The sequence below is a fragment of the Scyliorhinus torazame genome, chromosome 3 (assembly GCF_047496885.1).
Source record: "Scyliorhinus torazame isolate Kashiwa2021f chromosome 3, sScyTor2.1, whole genome shotgun sequence".
Classification (NCBI taxonomy): Eukaryota; Metazoa; Chordata; class Chondrichthyes; order Carcharhiniformes; family Scyliorhinidae; genus Scyliorhinus; species Scyliorhinus torazame.
The window spans coordinates 168,285,800-168,305,570 of record NC_092709.1 but is presented as its reverse complement, the minus strand read 5'-3'; the positions used below and the strand labels follow the sequence as shown (position 1 = coordinate 168,305,570).

The 19,771-nt window shown below is 45.1% G+C and overlaps 1 protein-coding gene across 5 annotated transcripts in view; it reads right to left on the bottom strand.

The window, feature by feature from the left end:
- tbc1d19 (TBC1 domain family, member 19) overlaps positions 1–19,771 on the bottom strand; it is a 172,811-nt gene that overhangs the window by 80,353 nt on the left and 72,687 nt on the right. For all 5 annotated transcript variants that reach the window (XM_072496530.1, XM_072496533.1, XM_072496531.1 and 2 more), the window contains one exon: positions 15,184–15,296. In XM_072496530.1, the coding sequence (XP_072352631.1) occupies positions 15,184–15,296 (113 nt within the window). The remainder of the gene's footprint in view (positions 1–15,183; positions 15,297–19,771) is intronic.

Genomic DNA, 19,771 nt, shown 5'->3' with positions numbered 1-19,771 from the left:
AAATTAAAGACAGAAAACTGTGAAACTAATAATGCAAAACAACTGGATTTCAGCAAATGGAGCTGGCAAATATAAATGCGCAATATCACCTTCATTGGAAGTAATCGTGTTTAAAAAAACCCTCAAAAGAACCTGCTACAACACTACAACAAAATTAACATTTTAAATTCCTGCACGACAGATTTATTTTTCAACGTTGACACAATCATCAGTTAACCTCGTAGGAGAAAAAGAGGTGGCGGAAGTGGAGAAATACAAAAAAATATTTTCATAAGGCTAACTGACCTCTCTCCAAAACTCAATCTTTACCAATGCCCAAATGTGTTGTCAACACATGTAAGAATTCCATTCCATCTGTTCACTTTTATACTCAATTCTGCTTCCCTACCACAGGAAGTTTAATTAAAATCATGAAATAATTATCAATTACATAATAATTGAAGATTTTTCTACTTTAATCATATTTTGATTTAAGCAGGCGTTCTCTCTCCGGTGTCAAGAAAGAAAATATTTCACTTCATTTTCTTCTAAGAAATAAACCATCCAGAGATGAAAATTGCAATCCACCAACTTTAATGACATATTGGATTTCTTTTCCAGCCAGCGGCCAGGAATCCTGTGGCGAATAATTCACCTCCTGATTCCCCAAAGCCTCTCCACAATCTACAAGGCCCAAATCAGGAGTGTGATGGCATACTCTCCACTTGCCTGGATGAGTGCAGCTCCAACAACACTCAAAGAAACTTGACACAATCCAGGACAAAGCAGCTGGTTGATTGGCACTCCTTTCATAAACATTCACTCCCTCCACCACAGATGTACAGTGGCAATAATGTGTATGACCTACAAGATGTCTCCTCAGACAGCACGTTTCAAACCCACGACCACTGCCATTTAGAAGGACAAGAGCAACACATACTTGGGAACAATACCACCTGGAAGCTCCCCTCTAAGCCACTCACCATCCTGACTTGAAAATATTTTGCCATTCCTTCAGTTGATGGGTTAAAATCCTGCAACTCCATCCCTAACAGTACTGTGGGTATAGCAACACCATATGAATTGTAGTGCCTCAAGAAAGCAACTCACTACCCACGTTCTCTAGGGCAATCAGGGATGGGCAATGAATGCTGGCCTAGCCAGCGAATCCCACATCCCTTGAATAAAACAAATGGGATTGTGAGGTAAAAAATACTATCACTTTTTTCCAGCAAAGTCTATGCGTTTTAAAAACTCAGTTGTAGCACTGAAGACTTGTGCTCCATAACTATACACATCTCCGGCCAAGCTTTTCCAGTACAGCTACGACATGGCATAGATATGCCTTGGCCAGCAAAGATGAGACAAATCTATTGCAGAAAACTATCTGCTCATCACCATACTCTAAATTATCAGCAAAGTGATGGAAGGTGACATCAACAGTGCTATCAAGCAGCACATACTCAGAAATAAGTGGTTCAGTCAAATGCTCCATTTGAGGTTCAGTCAGGGCCAGTCAGTCGCAGTGTTATTACAACCTAAATCCAAACATGCACAAAAGAACTAAATTCCAGATGAGGTGAGAGTGATCACTCTTGACAACAAATAGCATTTGGCTGATTGTGGCATCAAGGAGTCCGAGTAAAGTTAAAGTTATCGGGAATCAGGGAGAAAATTCTTCACTCGCTGGAGTCATACCCAGTGCAAAGAAAATTGGTTGTGGTTGCTGGGCACCAATTATCTCAGTCCCAGGTCCTTCAGCTGCTTCATCAATGTATTCCCTCCATCAAAGTCAGATGTGGGAATTTTCACTGTCGATTTCATATTATTTAATTCCATTTGCAACAGCAGATAATACAGCAAGGCTTGGACAGTATTTAGATTTAAGCTGACAAGTGGCAGGGCTGCACGGTGGCACAGTGGTTAGCACTGCTGCCTCACAACTCCAGGGACCCGGGTTCAATTCCGGCCTCGGGTGACTGTTTGTGTGGAGTTTTCACTTTCTCCCCTCGTCTGCGTGGGTTTCCTCTGGGTGCTCCGGTTTCCGGAGTCCCAAAGATGTGCAAGTTAGGTGGATTGGCCATGCTAAATTGCCCCTTAGTGTCCAAAAAGGTTAGGCGGGGTTACTGGGATAGGATGGAGGTGTGGACTAAAGTAGGGTGCTCTTTCCAAGGGCCGGTGCATACCTGATGGGCCAAATGGCCTCCCCTACTGCACTGTAAATTCTATAATTCTTTTTTATAAAATATTTTTATTAAGGCATTTATATAAACATTAAACACAAACCAACACAAGAGTACGAACAAACAGAAACCTCATAACAAATAAACAACTACCCGAACGCTCCCACCTCACTGCCATTCCCCTCCTCTCGTCCTGCCTGCCCCATTATCCCCATCCATCCTGCTGACACCTCAATTCTCCTCGAAAAAGACGACGAACGGATTTCATCTCCAGGCTAACCCATCAACTGACCCACTTAAAGAACTTGATTTTCTCCAAACTTAAAACTCCAGCAGGTCACTCACCCACAACCCTGGCTTCAGCGACCACGAGTCCCTCCACTCTAGCAAAATCCATCTCCGGGCTACCAGGGAGACAAACGGCAAAACATCGGCCTCTCTCGCCCCCTGGTGTCCCAGGTCTTTCGACACACCAAATATCGCCACTTCTGGACTCGGGGCCACCTTCACCTTCAGCATCTTGGACATTACCTCCGCAAACCCCTGCCAGAACCCCTTCAGTTTCGGACATGTTTAAAAAATGTGAACATGGTTCACGGGCCTCCCCGTGCACCGGCCACACCTGTCCTCCACCCTCTCAAAAAACCTGGCATTCACCCTCCTCAGAGCCTCCTCCCACAACTCAGCCTCCATTCCACTCCTCTACCACCCCCACCTCCGCTTGACATCTCTTATCCTTCCCACATTCTCCCCACTTCTCTCCGCCCCCCCCCCCCTCCCCAGTGCGAATGTATGATTACCACAAATCAAATGGTTAGCATCAGTGCCCACACCAAGGCACCTCCCAATCTCAAATGCGGCCGCCACTGTCCCCACACACGCCACCTCCCAGGGCTCGTGGAGTACTTGGCCGGCAAGAACGGCAGAGGCACCGCCAGCAATGCCCCCAAACCCATGCCCCTGCAAGAGGCCTCTTTCATCCACCCCGCGCAACATTCGCTGTAATAATAATTCATTACGTTTGGCACAAGACCAGTTGGCACACCCCGCCCCGCACCTTCTTTACCTGTGGGGTTTCCCCTGCCCACACAAACTCCAAGATCAAAGAATTAACTTTCCGAAAGGATGCTTTTGGGATGAAGGTTCTGAAAAACAAACAAAAGCCTCAACAGCACAGTTATTTTCACGGTCTGCACCTGCCCCACCAGTGATAGCGGCAGCACAGCCCACCTCTTGAAATCCACCCTCGTCTGTTCCACCAACCACACCAGATTCAATTTGTGCAGTTGTTCTCATCTCTGCACCATCTGGATGCTCAAATTCCTGTAGCTCGCCCCCCCCCCCAACCCCCCCCCCACCCCGGACCATAAAAGGCAGCTCACTCAACCTCCTCTCCTGCCCCCTTGCCTCGATCGGGAAGACCTCACTCTTCCCCATGTTTAGCTTATATCCGGAAAACTAGACAAACTCCTCCAATATATCCATGATTCACCCTCCCAGCGGGTCCGAGATAAAAAGCTAAGGTTGTCCAGATATAGCGAGACCCTGTGCTCGACCACCCCCCCTGTTCAATCCCCCTCCAACTCCTTGACGCTCTAAGCGCCATTCCCAATGGCTCTATTGCCAAAGCTAAAAGCAAGGGGAGAGTGGACACCCCTGCCTTGTCTCACGTTGTAGCCCAAAGTATCCCGACTTCACCCAATTCGTCCGCACGCTCACTACTGATGCCATATACAACAGTCGGACCCAGTCTACAAAACCCTTTCCGAACCCAAACTGTCCTAAAACTTCCCAGAAGTGCTCCCATTCCACATGATCAAACGCCTTCTCCGCATCCATTGCAACCGCACCTCCACATCCTGTCCCTCCGGGGGCATGATAATCACGTTCAGTAATCTCCTGACTTTCGCCACCAGTTGCCTCCCCTTCACCAACCCCGTCCGGTCTTCCCCTATCACCCCTGGCACACATTCCTCAGTTCACGAGGCCAAGATCTTTGCCAACAATTTGGTGTCCACATTTAGCAGCGATATCGGGCGATAGGACCCACACTGCTCCGAATCTTTATCCTCCTTTAATATAAGGGTTATGGATGCCTGCATTAATGTTGGGGGGAGCGCCCCCTTTTCCCTTGGCTCATTATATGCCCTTACCAGCAGCAGTCCCAGATACCGTGGGCAGCACGGTAGCATTGTGGATAGCACAATTGCTTCACAGCTCCAGGGTCCCAGGTTCGATTCCAGCTTGGGTCACTGTCTGTGCGGAGTCTGCACATCCTCCCAGTGTGTGCGTGGGTTTCCTCCGGGTGCTCCGGTTTCCTCCCACAGTCCAAAGATGTGCGGGTTAGGTGGATTGGCCATGATAAATTGTCCTTAGTGTCCAAAATTGCCCTTAGTGTTGGGTGGGGTTACTGGGTTATGGGGATAGGGTGGCGGTGTTGACCTTGGGTAGGGTGCTCTTTCCAAGAGCCGGTGCAGACCCGATGGGCCGAATGGCCTCCTTCTGCACTGTATAATCTATGATACCCAGCAAACTTCTTATAAAATCCTACAGCAAACCCATTGAGGTCCGGGGCCTTCCCTGTCTTGCATCACCCCTACGCCATCCATCACCTCCACCAGTCCAATGGGGGCCCCAACCCCTCCACCAGATCCTCCTCCACCTTGGGGAACTCGAATCCTCCAGGAATTGCCGCATTCCCTCCTCCCCAGCCGGGGCTCCAAGTTTACAGCCGCCCATAAAACTCCTCGAAAACCCCATTCACCCCACCGACCGAGTCCAGTACCACTCTGTGACATTATCATAAATATAAGAACTGCAAGGGTTAATGAAATGTCTAGATCAACCACTAGAGGGAGTTAGAGTTAAAAGTATATAAAACATTGATTCCCTCCTTTTGGGAGGGAAGTGAAGGAGATAGCTAAACTGCACTTTGAAGGAAAGATAGTGAGAGTGAGAGCAGATCATAGTTAATATTATAGTGTAGAAATTAGTAGTAGATGAGTGTAGATTATATGTTAATTATCAACTCTGTATTATACAGGGGTAATTATCAACTCTGTAGTATATAGGAGTAAGTGTTGAATCCAATTAAGTAGTGTTAATACATTTATTGCTTTGTTCAAGTTAAAGCTATTTTGTGGTCTTTGTGAACACTATGCCAACCATCCTGAATTTAGCAACACAAAGAACACCACACACTCTTCCCCTCGAGTCCTTCACAGTTCCAATCTCGCTCGCCGCCTCCTGCTTCCTATGTTGATGGGCCAGCATTCTGTTAGCCTACTCCCTGTATTCTGCTTTAGGGCTTGTTTAGCACACTGGGCTAAATAGCTGGCCTTTAAAGCAGACCAAGGCAGGCCAGCAGCACGGTTCAATTCCCCTACCAGCCTCCCCGAACAGGTGCCGGAATGTGGCGACTAGGGGCTTTTCACAGTAACTTAATTTGAAGCCTACTTGTGACAATAAGCGATTTTCATTTCATTTTTCAATCACACATTGTCCGTCTGCAACTGCTGTACTGCCTTCCCCGTGGACACCAACCCAAACTCCATCTGGAGCAACTGCCTCTCCTTCAACAATCCCACCTCCAGGGCCTCCGAATACCCTCTATCCATCTGCAGAATCCCGTCCACCAGCCTTGCCATCTCTGCTCGCTCCTCCTTTTCCCTATGTGCTCGGATCGATATGAACTCCCTCCACCACTGCCTTGAGCGCCTCCCATAGCATGGAGGCTGAAACCTCAGCCCTATCATTCAGTTCCACGTACCCTGAATGGCGGCCCTCACCGGCTCGCACACCTCCTCATCCACTAATAGCCCTACATCTAGTCTCCACTGCGGGTGCTGGCCACCACCAACGCCCCATCCACTTGCAAGTCCACCCAGTGCGGCGTGTGGTCAGAAATCATGATTGCAGAGTACCCCAGGTCGACAACCACCGCCAACAGTGTCTTGTCCACCACAATAAAAATCAAATCGGTGAGTACACCATGTGCACATGGGAGAAGTATGAGAACTCCTTCGCCCTCAGCTTCCCAAACCTCCACGGATCCACCCCTACCCCTCACCATGTGCTCGATGAACTCCTTCACCTACTTCACCATTGCCGATACCCTCCCCAACCTCAGACTCGATCAGTCCAAACCTGATTTAAAGACTGTGATAAAATCCCCTCCAGAGCCAGCATCTTCCCCAGCACCCGCCACATAAACTCCACATCGTCCCAGTTTGTGGCACAGACATTTACTAAGACCACAGGCATCCCTTCCAGCTTCCCACTCACCATCACGAACCTCCCTCTGAATCTGCCACAATAATCCCCACCTCAAATGCAACCTGTTTATTTATGAGCACCGCCACGCCCCGGGTATTCATATCTAATCCCGAATGAAGGACTTGCCTTCCCCACCCTTTCCTTAGCCTAGTCCGGTCCCCGATCTTCAAGTGCGATTCTTGCAAGAAGGCCACGTCCGCCTTCAAGCTCCTCGAGTGCGTGAACACACACGGCTGTTTGACCGGTCCATTCAGCCCTCTCACATTCCATGTGACCAACCTGGTCGAGGAGGCCCCCCTGCCACCAGCCCCACTCACCCCTGCCAATCAACCATATCCCTTCTTGGGCCAGCCCCCCGGCCTGTGTCACGTGACCCTCCAGGCCCACCCTCGGATGTACACCGTCACCACCTCCTTTGGATTGGATTGAATTTGGTTATTGTCACGTGTACCGAGGTACAGTGAAAAGAAATTTTCTGCATGCAGCTCAACCAGATCATTTTGTACGTGAAAAGAAAACACTCAATGTAAATGCCCACCTTCCTTGCTGTGCCACATCAACCACACCTTTGTCAGTATCCCCCCCCCCCCTCCCCTAAGCAAAACAACAATCCCACCTCCCCTCTACTACACTAACCACCTGTTCACCCCCCACTGTGCTCCCTTTAACTAGCCCATCCAGCTAGCCTGTCAGTCCCCGCCCATGGTGCCAAACGTCGTACCCACCACTGAGTCCCATCCCACGCCCGCTCACACACCTCCATAGCACAAACAACAATGAAATAGGAAAAATATGCCTTCCATGTTCCCCAAACATCCCACCACAGAACCCAACAAAACCTCTCAAAGAAGAGATTCTCCCATAACCAATAAACAAAAGGCAATAAAAACGAAAAAGGCAGATAAAAAACAACATCTCCTCACTCCTCATCCTCCACAGTTCAATGTCCACCTTCTCCTGAAAGTCCATTGTCTCTCAAAAACTCCATTGTTGCCTCTGGTATTCCAAAATAACGTTCTCGTCCATGGTGAGTCACCCAGAGGTGGGCGGAGTTCAGCATCCCAAACTTCACCCCCTTCTTAAAGAGGGCAGCCTTCACTCGATTAAACCCGGCTCTTCTCTTAGCCAGTTCCGTGCCTAGGTCCTGGTACAGCCGGAGCTTATTACCTTCCAGGTGCACCTCCTCGTCTGCCTTGCCCATTGCAATATCTTCTCCTGATCGAGGAATCTGTGGAGCCGCACAACCATCGCCCTCAGTGGCTCGTTCGCCTGTGGCCTCCTCATCAGCGCCTGGTGCGGCCGGCCAATCTCCAGAGGCCAGGCGAAGGCCCCATCCCCATCAACGTCTCCAGCGTCTTGGCTACATATGAGCCAGTATCCTCTGCCTTGATGGCCTCAGGCATCCCCACAATTCAAGTTTTGTCTCTGGGAGCAGTTCTCCAGATCCTCCACATTCTCCTTTAGCCGCTGGGTCTCCCGCATCATTCCGATCTCAGCCCCCAGTGAGGTAAGCTGCTCCCTATGCCACCCCACCGCCTCTTCCACTTTCCGAATAGCCTGGCCTTGAGACTCCAGCCTCTGTTCCACCCGATCGATTCCGCTTTTAGTGGTTCCACCGCCTTGGCAAAGTCTTCCTGGGCTTCCCTCCTCTGCCGCCTGAACTTCACATTTAAGAAGTCCACCAGCTGCTCCGTTCACCACTGGGCATGCAAAGCTGACCCTTTACCCTCCACCATCTTCACCTGTGGCGCACAAAGAATTTCTTGCTACAACAGCTCCCTTCTTCCCGACCCACTTCTTGTCTATGGATCCATTCAGCAGCACCACCAGTGGAGTATAGCTTTCTTCAATCACTTCTACACCTTTTTCCACCAAAACATCTGCCCAGCAAATGGGGACAAGGACCAAAAAAACTGCCTCAAGTGGGAGCTGCCAAATGCGGGACCACTCATTCCATGGCCACCACCTGAAGTGTTGATTCCATAATTCTAAGTGATATTCACACCACATATGCCAGGCAATGATCACCATCAAAACAGAACGTTTAAACACTTCCCCTTGTCACTCAACAGGAACTTACAGAGAACGTATGAAAATATGAAAGGTACTGTCAGAGACAGTGCATCTTGAACAACTTTGCAAAAACATAATTTAGCTGCCTGGCCCACTGTTTCAATACATTGAATGACGTGAAGTTGCTGTATTGACAAGGTATATAAGGGCTAAACTCGTCATATAATTTTAAGGCTCACCATTTCAAGTCTAAACACCCATTTAATGATGAGGCAAGTTTTAATTGTTTACCATCAATTTCTCTGGCACTGAAAATTAGTTTTTACGATTGTGGTATCTTATTCCTTCAGCTTTTACTTATTTTTGGAGATTGGAAAAACATTTTACTTTCTCTTCATCTCCTTCTCTCGACGAAATCAATTTTTAACCACCTCGTTTTGACTTTCTGTACCTGAGCTGACTTGACATTGAATTCATTATTTTAATTTCAACTTTCTGGTTTAGGTTCTGCGCTGTTCATTAACTATTTTTCAATCGGTTGCCTGCCCTGAGCACACAGGTCCCAGATGACCTGTAGAGGGTGCTGTGCTCTTTGAAACTTTTACAGGGTCTTATTATCGATTTTGCTAAATTAGCTTGATTTCATATTTAATAACCTGCTTCATCTAAATCAGCCAACATACGTTGTTGCATTCCAGTATGTCCCTATATTCTGGAGAAAATTACTAGCTTGTGCAGTCACTTTCTTTTAAAACATTTTTATTCTCCTCTTTCACATTTTCTCCCAAATTTACACTCACCAACAGTAAACAATAAGCAGTAACAAATACAATGCTAATTCTAATGTAGATTGTACATACTCACGGCAATGTTAACATGTTTAAATGAGCAGTCGCTAAGCATTGGAAAGCAGGAAAATTTCACAGCTGTTCCAGCATCATCCTAGAACATCAGTTGCTCTTGAACAAGCAACATTTTATTATAATGAATTCTCTTTTGAATTATTCATACATGGAAATAACCACTATAAAAGGATTACCTACTACCAATAATTATGGTATGTGGCTTCTATTAAATGAGACATTTATATTTGTGGGTTACTTCTAGGTCACTGAAAGCAATTCCAATTCAGACTGTCACCGGCCTACTACACGGTTCCAGAGGAGTTCAACGTAAACTTGTGGCACACCACCATTCAGTTAGGCATTTTACAACCTTTCAGACTCAACATTGAGTTCAATAATTCTGGACTATAATCTCTGCCCCATTTTGTTTCCTTCTCTTTCCAGGTTTCAGTTTTTCTCTTATTTTTGTTGCAGTCAGTAGCACCTACTCTAAGCACATCTTTTTTTTTCCCTATCACCATTTCCTTTGGCCCTCTGCTGTCAAGCTCCCCTGTCTTCCAATATATCACAGATTTGGTCAGAAACTGAACTGGAATAGCCATATGCATAATATGGTTGTGTCAAAGGTTAAGAATCCGGCAGTGAGTGACACCTCAAAGCTCTTCAGCATCTGCAAAGCATAAGTTAGGAGTGCAGCTCCAACACGAGAGATATGCTTGACACCATCCAGGACAAAGCTGCCCAGCTGATTGGCACTCCTTTCACAAACATTCACTCCCTCCACCACTGATGAACTGTGACAACAGTGTGTACCATCTGCAAGATGCACTACAGCAACTTACCAAGTCTCCTTCGGCAGAACCTTCCAAAACCTATGACCACTACCATCTAGAAGGACGAGGGCAGCTGATACATGGGAAGACCACCTTCTGGAGGTTCTCCTCAGTCACTCACCATCCTGATTTGGAAATATATCACTGGTCCTTCATTGTCGCTGGGTCAAAATCCTGGAACTCCCTCCCAAACAGTACTGTGGGTTTAACTTAGACCACATGGACTGCAAGGTTCAAGAAGGCAGCTCACCACAACTACCTGAAGGGCAATTTGGGATTCGCAATGAATGCTGTTCTAGTCAGTGATGCCCATATCCCATAAATACATTTTTAAAAACTGTATACCCTCAATTGGAGCCGGCCTGGTCGGAAGTACATGATGCCGGTTATTGACCAAGCCAGCTCAAAGGCAATCCCAAAAATAGGAAACTCCAGGAATGGAGTTGGGAATCCCTTAATCGTGTCCCAGCTGCCATTTTTAAAGGTCCTCAAGTGATAGGGCCTCAGTAAAAATCCAGTCCATTAACTCAATTTCTATGACAGATGTTGCTTAACCTGCTGAGCATTTCCAGCATTTTCTATTTTAATCAAGTTAATTCATATTCTTTTTACAAAATGTTACATTGTTTAAAAATACTACTTATGCTCAACTAACTGTTGCAATAGTATTTTAGATAACTTACACACTTTGCACAGACTGTTACAAGCATTTTCAGTGTTTACTATCTTAATTTGAAAACATAATAATAATATTCTTCAGTACCAGACATTAAATGAACATAGAACGCTAAGTTAAAAATTTTGGATTTCATTTAATCTTGTTCCTGAATATTTAATACAATTAAAAGACATGGTATTTAATGCTTAGGTCATATTGTTTCTGTGTTTGCAACGGTGGTCAGATTGCCTGAAAATTCAACGAAAGAAGATAAAAGCTACAATTAAGTCACTTTTCAAAAATGTGCCTCTTTTGTCAACAATCTTTAAATGCGAACAAAAAAAGCATTAATGTAACCTTGAATTTGTTTAAACTTCTTTTATTTTTTCCAACGATAGATCAAACATTTATTTTTCAGATCAAAATGCAGGCAGGAGGTCCTGGGAATAGGACCAGATGGGTTGATGATAACATAGTCCTCTTACAAGTTTTACATTCAACGATGAACAAAAAAGGCCTTCATTACACTTGCTCTCAGACTTTGTGTGTGTTTTTACACTGGAACATGTGGCGATTAGAAATCCATTTGGTGCAGCCCCTTCTTCAGGGGACCTGCAGACCTGAGACCACCGTGAAAAGAGCAAGCAATTGCCTATCTCCTTCGCCAATTACATTGAAGAATCTTTACTGAGCCGCACAAACTCTGGCCCAAGAAGTGTAAGTTAGTATAGTTAATTCAATGTACAGATCGTGAAATAAAGAGAGGGAAGCAAAGATGTGATTAAGAGACAGACATAATTTAAAATGTTTTTTAAAAATACCTTGCAATAATTAAAATCTAAAGGAATGAGTCACCACACTTCTGATAATTAATTTTCAGTGCCAGAGAGGCCAGCCATTTGGGAATAATTAAATTGTATGTTGCTGTTAAAAAATTTACTTGTACTGTAATGTACAAGTCCCAACCTTTTCTTGCAAGTCCTGTTGGCACCTATTAGACAAGTAGTGCATATTCGCACTTGAATTCCATGCATTTCAATGCAGTCTCTTGGGAAGATAATATTACAGCGTAACTTATGGAGCAGCAGTCAACTCAAGACAGCAACTATCTGATCTCTGTCTTTAATTGCGCTTGTGGTTGGCAGAAGTTGATGTCCAATTTACTCTTTAATAATAGACTGCTGATGGGCAGAAGACTGCAGGGTTAAGATCCCTCTTCCCTCCAACACTCCAATCAATTCAGAGGCAGGAAAGCTATCACATGGCTTCCCACCAAGAAGCAAATTCAGACCTTTGTTGGCCACTAAGGGCCTCATCCCACCGCTGATGGAATTTAATCTGCGGTTGGCACTTGCCATCCAGGGTGGCCTCCCAGCAAACCTGTTGGGTTTTTCAGCTGCATGACAAGATGGGGCACCTCGTTCACAGGCACCCTGTGCCTGATCAAGGGACTTGGCATCAGGAATGGGGGGACCTGCAGGAACCCATCCCCATGCCCTTGCTTCTGACTCCCCTGTCCACCACCTGCAACCCCTTCACTGCAACTTTCATTCCGCTCATAATCTCCACTGGCGATGCCGGTGAAGGCCTCAACTAAGTACCAGTAGGACTGTCAATACTGGAGAGCATCCAGTACTCTAACTGGGCTTAATTGGACGAAGGGCCTTATGCTGGCCAAGTAAGTGCTTGAATGGAATGTAATAGCATCAGACCTCCCAGAAAAAAGCAACTCGGAGCTCCCACCAGTTCCCCCATGAGGGGCGAGATACACTTCTCCCACATTAATTCCTGGCAAAAGAATGTGAAATATCAGGAGAAACTTTTAAGCATTTTAAAAATACTTTTGTTTGCTTAGAGAAAGGTATCTTTGTTAAGGATTGCATAAGTTGACAAACTCACTGAAAATGTCCTTCTTGGGGATGGGGGTATAACATCGACGAACTGTACACAATCGGCCCTTAATTATCTATCCATGCATTACAGGAAGCAGCAATTTTATTTTTAAATGCTTTAAAGCAAATTATGTTTAAAAAAATCAAAAAGCTATTGACAATGAGGAAAGCAGTGGGATTGGTGATCTGCGAGAGTAAAAGGAATTGTGGGTTGAGCGAGGAAGTAGTTCGGTGAGAGCATGGTGGTGATGGGTACGGTGGTTTATGGGCTGACCTTCGGGACCCATGTCGGCCGATCTTTGCGACACGGACCAACCGACCTTTGCAACACAGGCCATGTTCACTTACCTTCAATGCGAAAGTGGAGCCTACTTGGTCCTCACAATCTCATTCCAATCGGGTTCACAGGGCAATGCGCATATCAGGTGCAGACACCAGCCAGTTCCGTTGAGTAGTTTTCATCTTTGTGAGAACGAACAGAGCAATGCGCATATCAGGTGCAGACACCAGCCAGTTCCGTTGAGTAGTTTTCATTTTTGTGAGAACGGAAAATCCAAAATCCAACCTTGCACATGTAGATCGTCGTGAAGGGCAATGGCAACAACATGCTTGTTTTATTCAGCACTGAATACTCTTGGGAGATGCTACTCCAGAATGCTGACAGCTTCATGGGCTTTTGTCATGTTTTTAATGTGCTCTCACAGGTCAGAAACTGCAGTGTGGTCTTTTAATCTAAGTTAACAACTGACTCTGGGGTCTCAACCTCATAAGGATTTTTCACCCAGCACTTTGTTTTCAAAATCTGAAACTTCTCCTCTCATTTGCCAGTACGTCCCTGCATTAAACACACATAGGCTTTGCATCCTTATTTACACTGGCATAATTGACAGAACCATACCTCAAGAAATCATCTTGAGGCCCTGGAGCTCTGTACAGAGCTAACACTAGTTCTGTCCTGCTCTAGACTCTCCTGAGCAGCTCACTCCAGCAGATTCAAATGTGAAATCCTGGCCAGCAGGTAGACTGCCTATTTGTATTTCTGGCCGTCTCTTACTTGCAAGAAAACAAATCATTTTCACAATCCTCTTGCCAGCAGCTAGAAAATGGAAGAAACTCTCCTCTGTGATTTGGCAGCAAAAGCATGTACATAGAGGGTGCTTGACGTCAAGTGTACATGCAGGGTGCATGACCTGCTCACTGCTGCCGCTTCTGGCCGGAAGAGTGCACAAAACATCATTTCCTTCTTTTTTACAAGGTGGCAGTTGCCACTATTCTCAATAAAAATGCAGGTAACAGCTGTTGGGCACTTCTCCCGCAATCGGGACCATCATGGGAACGCTGCAACTGATTGCTCCACGGCCTTCCCAACAGCCGCCCGCTAGTCGCAACCTGCACTTTGAAAAATCCTGTACTAGAAGGTTTGAAACAAGGCGGCGGCAGTTTGGGACCTCAGCCATTTTTCTCAAAAGGTTGTTGGTCCCTTATCCTCATCCCGATATAGTCAGTTTGCAATCATCCTCAATGTCAGACTGTGGCCCCCACAATGGGCGGAATTTTACAGCCTCTGCCGACAACAGGAATCAATGTACTTTTGAACAGCTCGTCGCATTTCCCCTCCCACACTCCTTTTCGAGTACTCACAGGTCTGTGAGCAATGCTTTAGGTACACCCATGACTGACACAAATTGTCCAAGCACCCAAACACCCTTCTAAGTACTCTCAGCTCCTCCTCTCCCATTGATACTAAATCCCAAGCCTCTGTTTGTGTTCAGTAACTTTCTTGCCCACTGTTCCTAGAATCTTGGGGACCTCTCTCCAAGTGCTGATACTTTTTTTTTTAAACCTTTCATGGGATGTGGGTGTCACTGACTTAGTCAAGATTTGTTGCCCATCCCTAATTATCCTTGAACTGATTGGCTTACTTGAGGGTAGTCACATGCATTCTGGAATCAAAAGTAGGTCAGACCAAGCAAAGGCGACAGATTTCCTTCCCTCAAGGCCAGTGAACCAGATGGGATTTTACAAGAATCCCTGATAGTTGTCATGGTCACCATACCGCCACATTGTGAAAGGAAGTCCAGTTTTATATGTCTTTATTTGAAACAGGGACAATAAAAATATGTTGAAACAGGGACAAAAATTATTTTAAAAGGAAATCTGTTTCTTGAAAATGAGGAACAAGAAACAGACATGTGAACAACCAGGAAAGTTCATTCAGAGCAAGTGGATCATGCAGCGTTAAACATCAGCGCAGGCTTTATGGGATGAAAGGCTTTGTTCTATGCTGCAAAAATCTAAATTTGATAAAATATCAATATAACTTCAAAATTCTCCAGTGCATCCTAAGCGGAAAGGCCTGATTTTAAAATGCAATGGCATCAATCAATGTCATGCACATACCAAATTCATGTTGGAACAAATGTTTGTAGTGCAAATGGAGCTCATCTGTCAGTATGAATTAACAACATGGATTTACAAAATTAAGCAGAATTAATGGTTCGTTACCTCCAGTTGATTGTCAATATTCAAAATGAGGGCCCACATATCCGCACGCAGTCCTGTGGGACAACCCTGTCGAATGTACTGCTGAGCTGCAGCACTGTTGTGTTCAGACAAAACTAGAGGCAAATAAAAGATAGGTTTTTCACAACAATCTGCACTGACATCAAAAGCTATCTAGGCTGTTAGAATATTTTCTAACGAAGGGAGATGCAAAGGAAATACAAAATAAGGAACTGGAACAAGGCTGGCTGTGACCACATTTGCTTGAATACAACTTCTATACTCACAGTATAGTTAGAATGGAATATAAGCTGGTTGTTCTATGTGCATTAGCCTTCAAATAATATCTGTAAACATTCATATTGTATGTTTTTATTAGTTTGGACAACCATTTTCACCTTTATACAATTATTGAACGTCATATATACAAGTATTATGTAATAATTGGTCTAGAGACAAAGCAAACAATTTTTTTAAAAAATTCCGAGTTGCATGTTTTTTAAAAACACATCCGAGGAGTGCATTTCTATTCTACTTGTTGTCTCGATACCAACAAAACCTGTTGTATTTTACGTCCTACAACATGCAGACTGTTTATTTTTCACATCTTTTGAAAATATAGAATGCAATTGGAGGCAACTAAAACAAGGATAGCCTCTCAGATTTGTTTTGGGCCGGGGTTTAGAAAACTCCAAAGTATATTAAGGAGTTCACCTGACCTATAACTGTTTATTGATTTTGGCTACAATGAGCACAAGAGCCTGCCTTTCAGATGTTATTCAACAGACTTCTTAGGTGCTTTTAATTTTTAAAAAACTTTATTCGAAGAACTTAGTTAACATTTGTATAAACACACGCAGCAAGACTTTTTAATCAATTACGAACATAAAAAACCCACACAGCTACAGTAATCTATGTATAACCCTGAATGAATTCTCCCATAACTGTTCCAATCCAATAACAAAATCCAAGTAAAACTAGAAACCCCTTTTCAAAGGCGTGGCCCAGGACACAGCATTCTCACTGGTATAAGACTATTATTGATGCTCTGTTCCCCTTTTCAAGCAGCAAGTTTGAATTCCTGCCGGAAAGCAATTATCTCTTTTAAGTTACCAAGCAGTCTGGAAACAGCTTTTAAATGAAGATAGAGAAAAACACTTTTTTCAACCTGTGCAGTTCAAACCAGTCCAAACTCAAAGCGAAAGTAAAACTCACAGAGCCACAGCCCAGCTCCACCCATACAATGACATCACTGAAGCCATGTACGAAGACAAAAACATTTCTTCAAGGGACACTCCCATGACAGATTGGACTCTTAATGGCTGCTAGTACCATACATCTCTTCAACAGTGTCTCCATTCCTCCATTCCAACATTATGTCAATATCTTCCACAGCCAATGAACACTCCAGCAATCCTGATTCAGATACTCAATTTGGATGCATGCCAGTAAAGAAATAGGTCGAGTTTCTCCATTCCCCACTGCTGTGATCGGAAATCCATCGGCAGGAAAACGACCCACTCCCATGCCATCGGCCGTAGCACACTACCCACCCCACACTGGTGGGAAAATGTAAAATAATGATCTTCATGCAATTAATAGGCTGGAAGGCAGATTCTCCCCTCCATGTGTTGCTCCGACCCCCACTGTGGGAAATCCACCTTCTGACTACACCAAAGCAGCAAAGTGGTTTTGTTTTGGCTTCCTTGATGTGGTCAGGAGCTGTCAATCATAGCAAGAGTATTTATAAACATTGTGGTTAGCACCAAAGTAATGTACTTGAGATGCATTCGAGTGTGGAGGGAAAGATAATTAAACAACTTCCACAACATGTGGCTGAACTATTAAACTGTCAATCACAGGTATTGCTCTGTGACATTGAATGGATGCTTAGCATTTCACAGGATCTCAGGGGATTTGAAGCCATTTTACATGTTATGGACTTTCAAGGAAGGCTCTGAGATTTATAAAAGCTACTGTTTTAAAGGCATTTGTCTGAGGGAGCAGATAACAGGAAAGGGAAAGTGTTCCTACATTGATTCTTCACTGAACCAGCTGGATTGCTCATCAACCGTCAAGCAGAGCAGTACAAGGTGAGGCGGCCACTTTGGAATTAAAAAGTCAGATCAGGAAGATGCTGTTGAGCAGAGGTCTGCCTGAGATCACATTGCCAAGGGCTGGATGGGGCAGAACACACACGGGGCCTCCATTCCAGGGCATTGGTGTGAGTGGGGGGTGGGGGATATTCCTGGGGTCAATGCATCACCCACAGCCTGAGTCCACCTAAACCCCAGGACCCTTGGGGATCCGCCCTCTGCAGCCTGTCAGCGGAAGTGGGGCACATTACCTATGGACTACCCCCTTGATCCCTTGAGGAATCCATCGCACCAGGCAGGGGGGCCACTGCCAGCGTGCAAGTGCTATGGTGCCGGGGGTGGTACACCATTGGCAATGCCAGGGGGTGGAACTGAAGGGGGTGGTTGGAGGTTAGGGGGGTGTCGGGCCATCCTCATGCATGCGTGGTGTGAGGGTGACCCGTTATCCCTGAGGGGGTGGGGGGGGTTGCCCCTCCTTGATGAGGGGTTGGGGGTACCATCCTCATCAGCAGTGGAGGTCAAGACTGCGATGCGGGGGGAGGGGGTCCTGCCGCTAGACTCTGGTATTGGGCCATCATTTTACTGGGATTTTAATAAATTTGCATGGCCAAGGACTGTGACTCACACCTGGGCACCGCTCCTAATGCCAGCGGAGACCAGCCCTGATTCATCGACTCTGGAACAGAGAATCCAGGCCAAAGTTTAAAGAGATAGCATTCAGAAACAAACAAGAGTGGCTTATGAAATAACAATTTGTACAGACTTCAATGCAAAAATGTCAACATGAAACTGCAGCTATTGACATTAATCATGCTGCTGGCACAAATATAAGGCTTGGACAACAAGGGTTGCAATGCTTCATATGATGCTGCAGTTATGACTTTGTGGTAGATTGACAGCTGAGTCACATCTCTCCAGCATCAACGAGAATTAACTATTGCGTGAAACCTACTGATCTGAACGGTTTGGGATTGAGTCCAAGAACAAAAGTGCTTTTTTCCCTGACACCCTGCCAAATAGCTTTATATTTCAACATTAGATTTTGTCAAAAACGGAAAATGTGCAAGTAGCTACATTTGATACATTTATAATGAGAGCTTAAATAAGGGGTTAATTCCACACGAGGTAGAGTGAATGGGTGATACAAAAGTCATCAAAAGTTACAAAGGACAGCTTTAGTGCATACTCCATCTGCCTTCACATAATTCAGTGCATGCGATTTGAGGCAAATCATTTTCCTCCTCTCCCAAAGGTGAAATATTTTGCATGTCATAAAAAATTTCACAAGACATGCTCACATTAAAGACTCTTAATTTAATATGAATTGGATTGTTACATCAGTTTCCAAAAATAAAAAGTGACAAATTATGCACAAGTAATAAGATACTAAAAATAAAAGAATTGCATTTAGAACAAAGAACAGTACAGCACAGAAACAGGCCCTTCGGCCCTCCAAGCCTGTGCCGACCATGCTGCCCGTCTAAACTAAAATCTTCTACACTTCTTGGGTCCATATCCCTCTATTCCCATCCTATTCATGTATGTGTCAAGATGCCCCTTAAATGTCACTATCGTCCCTGCTTCCACCACCTCCTCCGGCAGCGTGTTCCAGGCACCAACTACCCTCTGTGTAAAAAAACTTGCCTCGTACATCTCCTCTAAACCTTGCCCCTCGCTTCTTAGACCTATGCCCCCTAGTAATTGACCCCTCTACCCTGGGAAAAAGCCTCTGACTATCCACTCTGTCTATGCCTCTCATACCTTTGTAGACCTCTATCAGGTCGCCCCTCAACCTCCGGCGTTCCAGTGAGAACAAACCGAGTTTATTCAACCGCTCCTCATAGCTAATGCCCTCCATACCAGACAACATCCTGGTAAATCTCTTCTGCACCCTCTCTAAAGCCTCCACATCGTTCTGGTAGTGTGGCGACCAGAATTGAACACTATACTCCAAGTGTGGCCTAAATAAGGTTCTATACAGCTGCAACATGACTTGCCAATTCTTATACTCAATGCCCCGGCCAATGAAGGCAAGCATGCCATATGCTTTCTTGACTACCTTCTCCACCTGTGTTGCCCCTTTCAGTGACCTGTGGACCTGTACACCTAGATCTCTCTGACTTTCAATACTCTTGAGGGTTCTACCATTCACTGTATATCCCCTACCTGCATTAGACGTTCCAAAATGCATTACCTCACATTTGTCCGGATTAAACTCCATCTGCCATCTCTCCGCCCAAGTCTCCAAACAATCTAAATCCTGCTGTATCCTCTGACAGTTCTCATCGCTATCCGCAATTCCACCAACCTTTGTGTCGTCTGCAAACTTACTAATCAGACCAGTTACATTTTCCTCCAAATCATTTATATATACTACGAACAGCAAAGGTCCCAGCACTGATCCCTGCGGAACAGTTATCCTATAGTTGTAAAAAACTAATTTATGAGTTTTTTTACAACCATAGGATGTATTAAAGTGTTTTGCAGCCAATTAA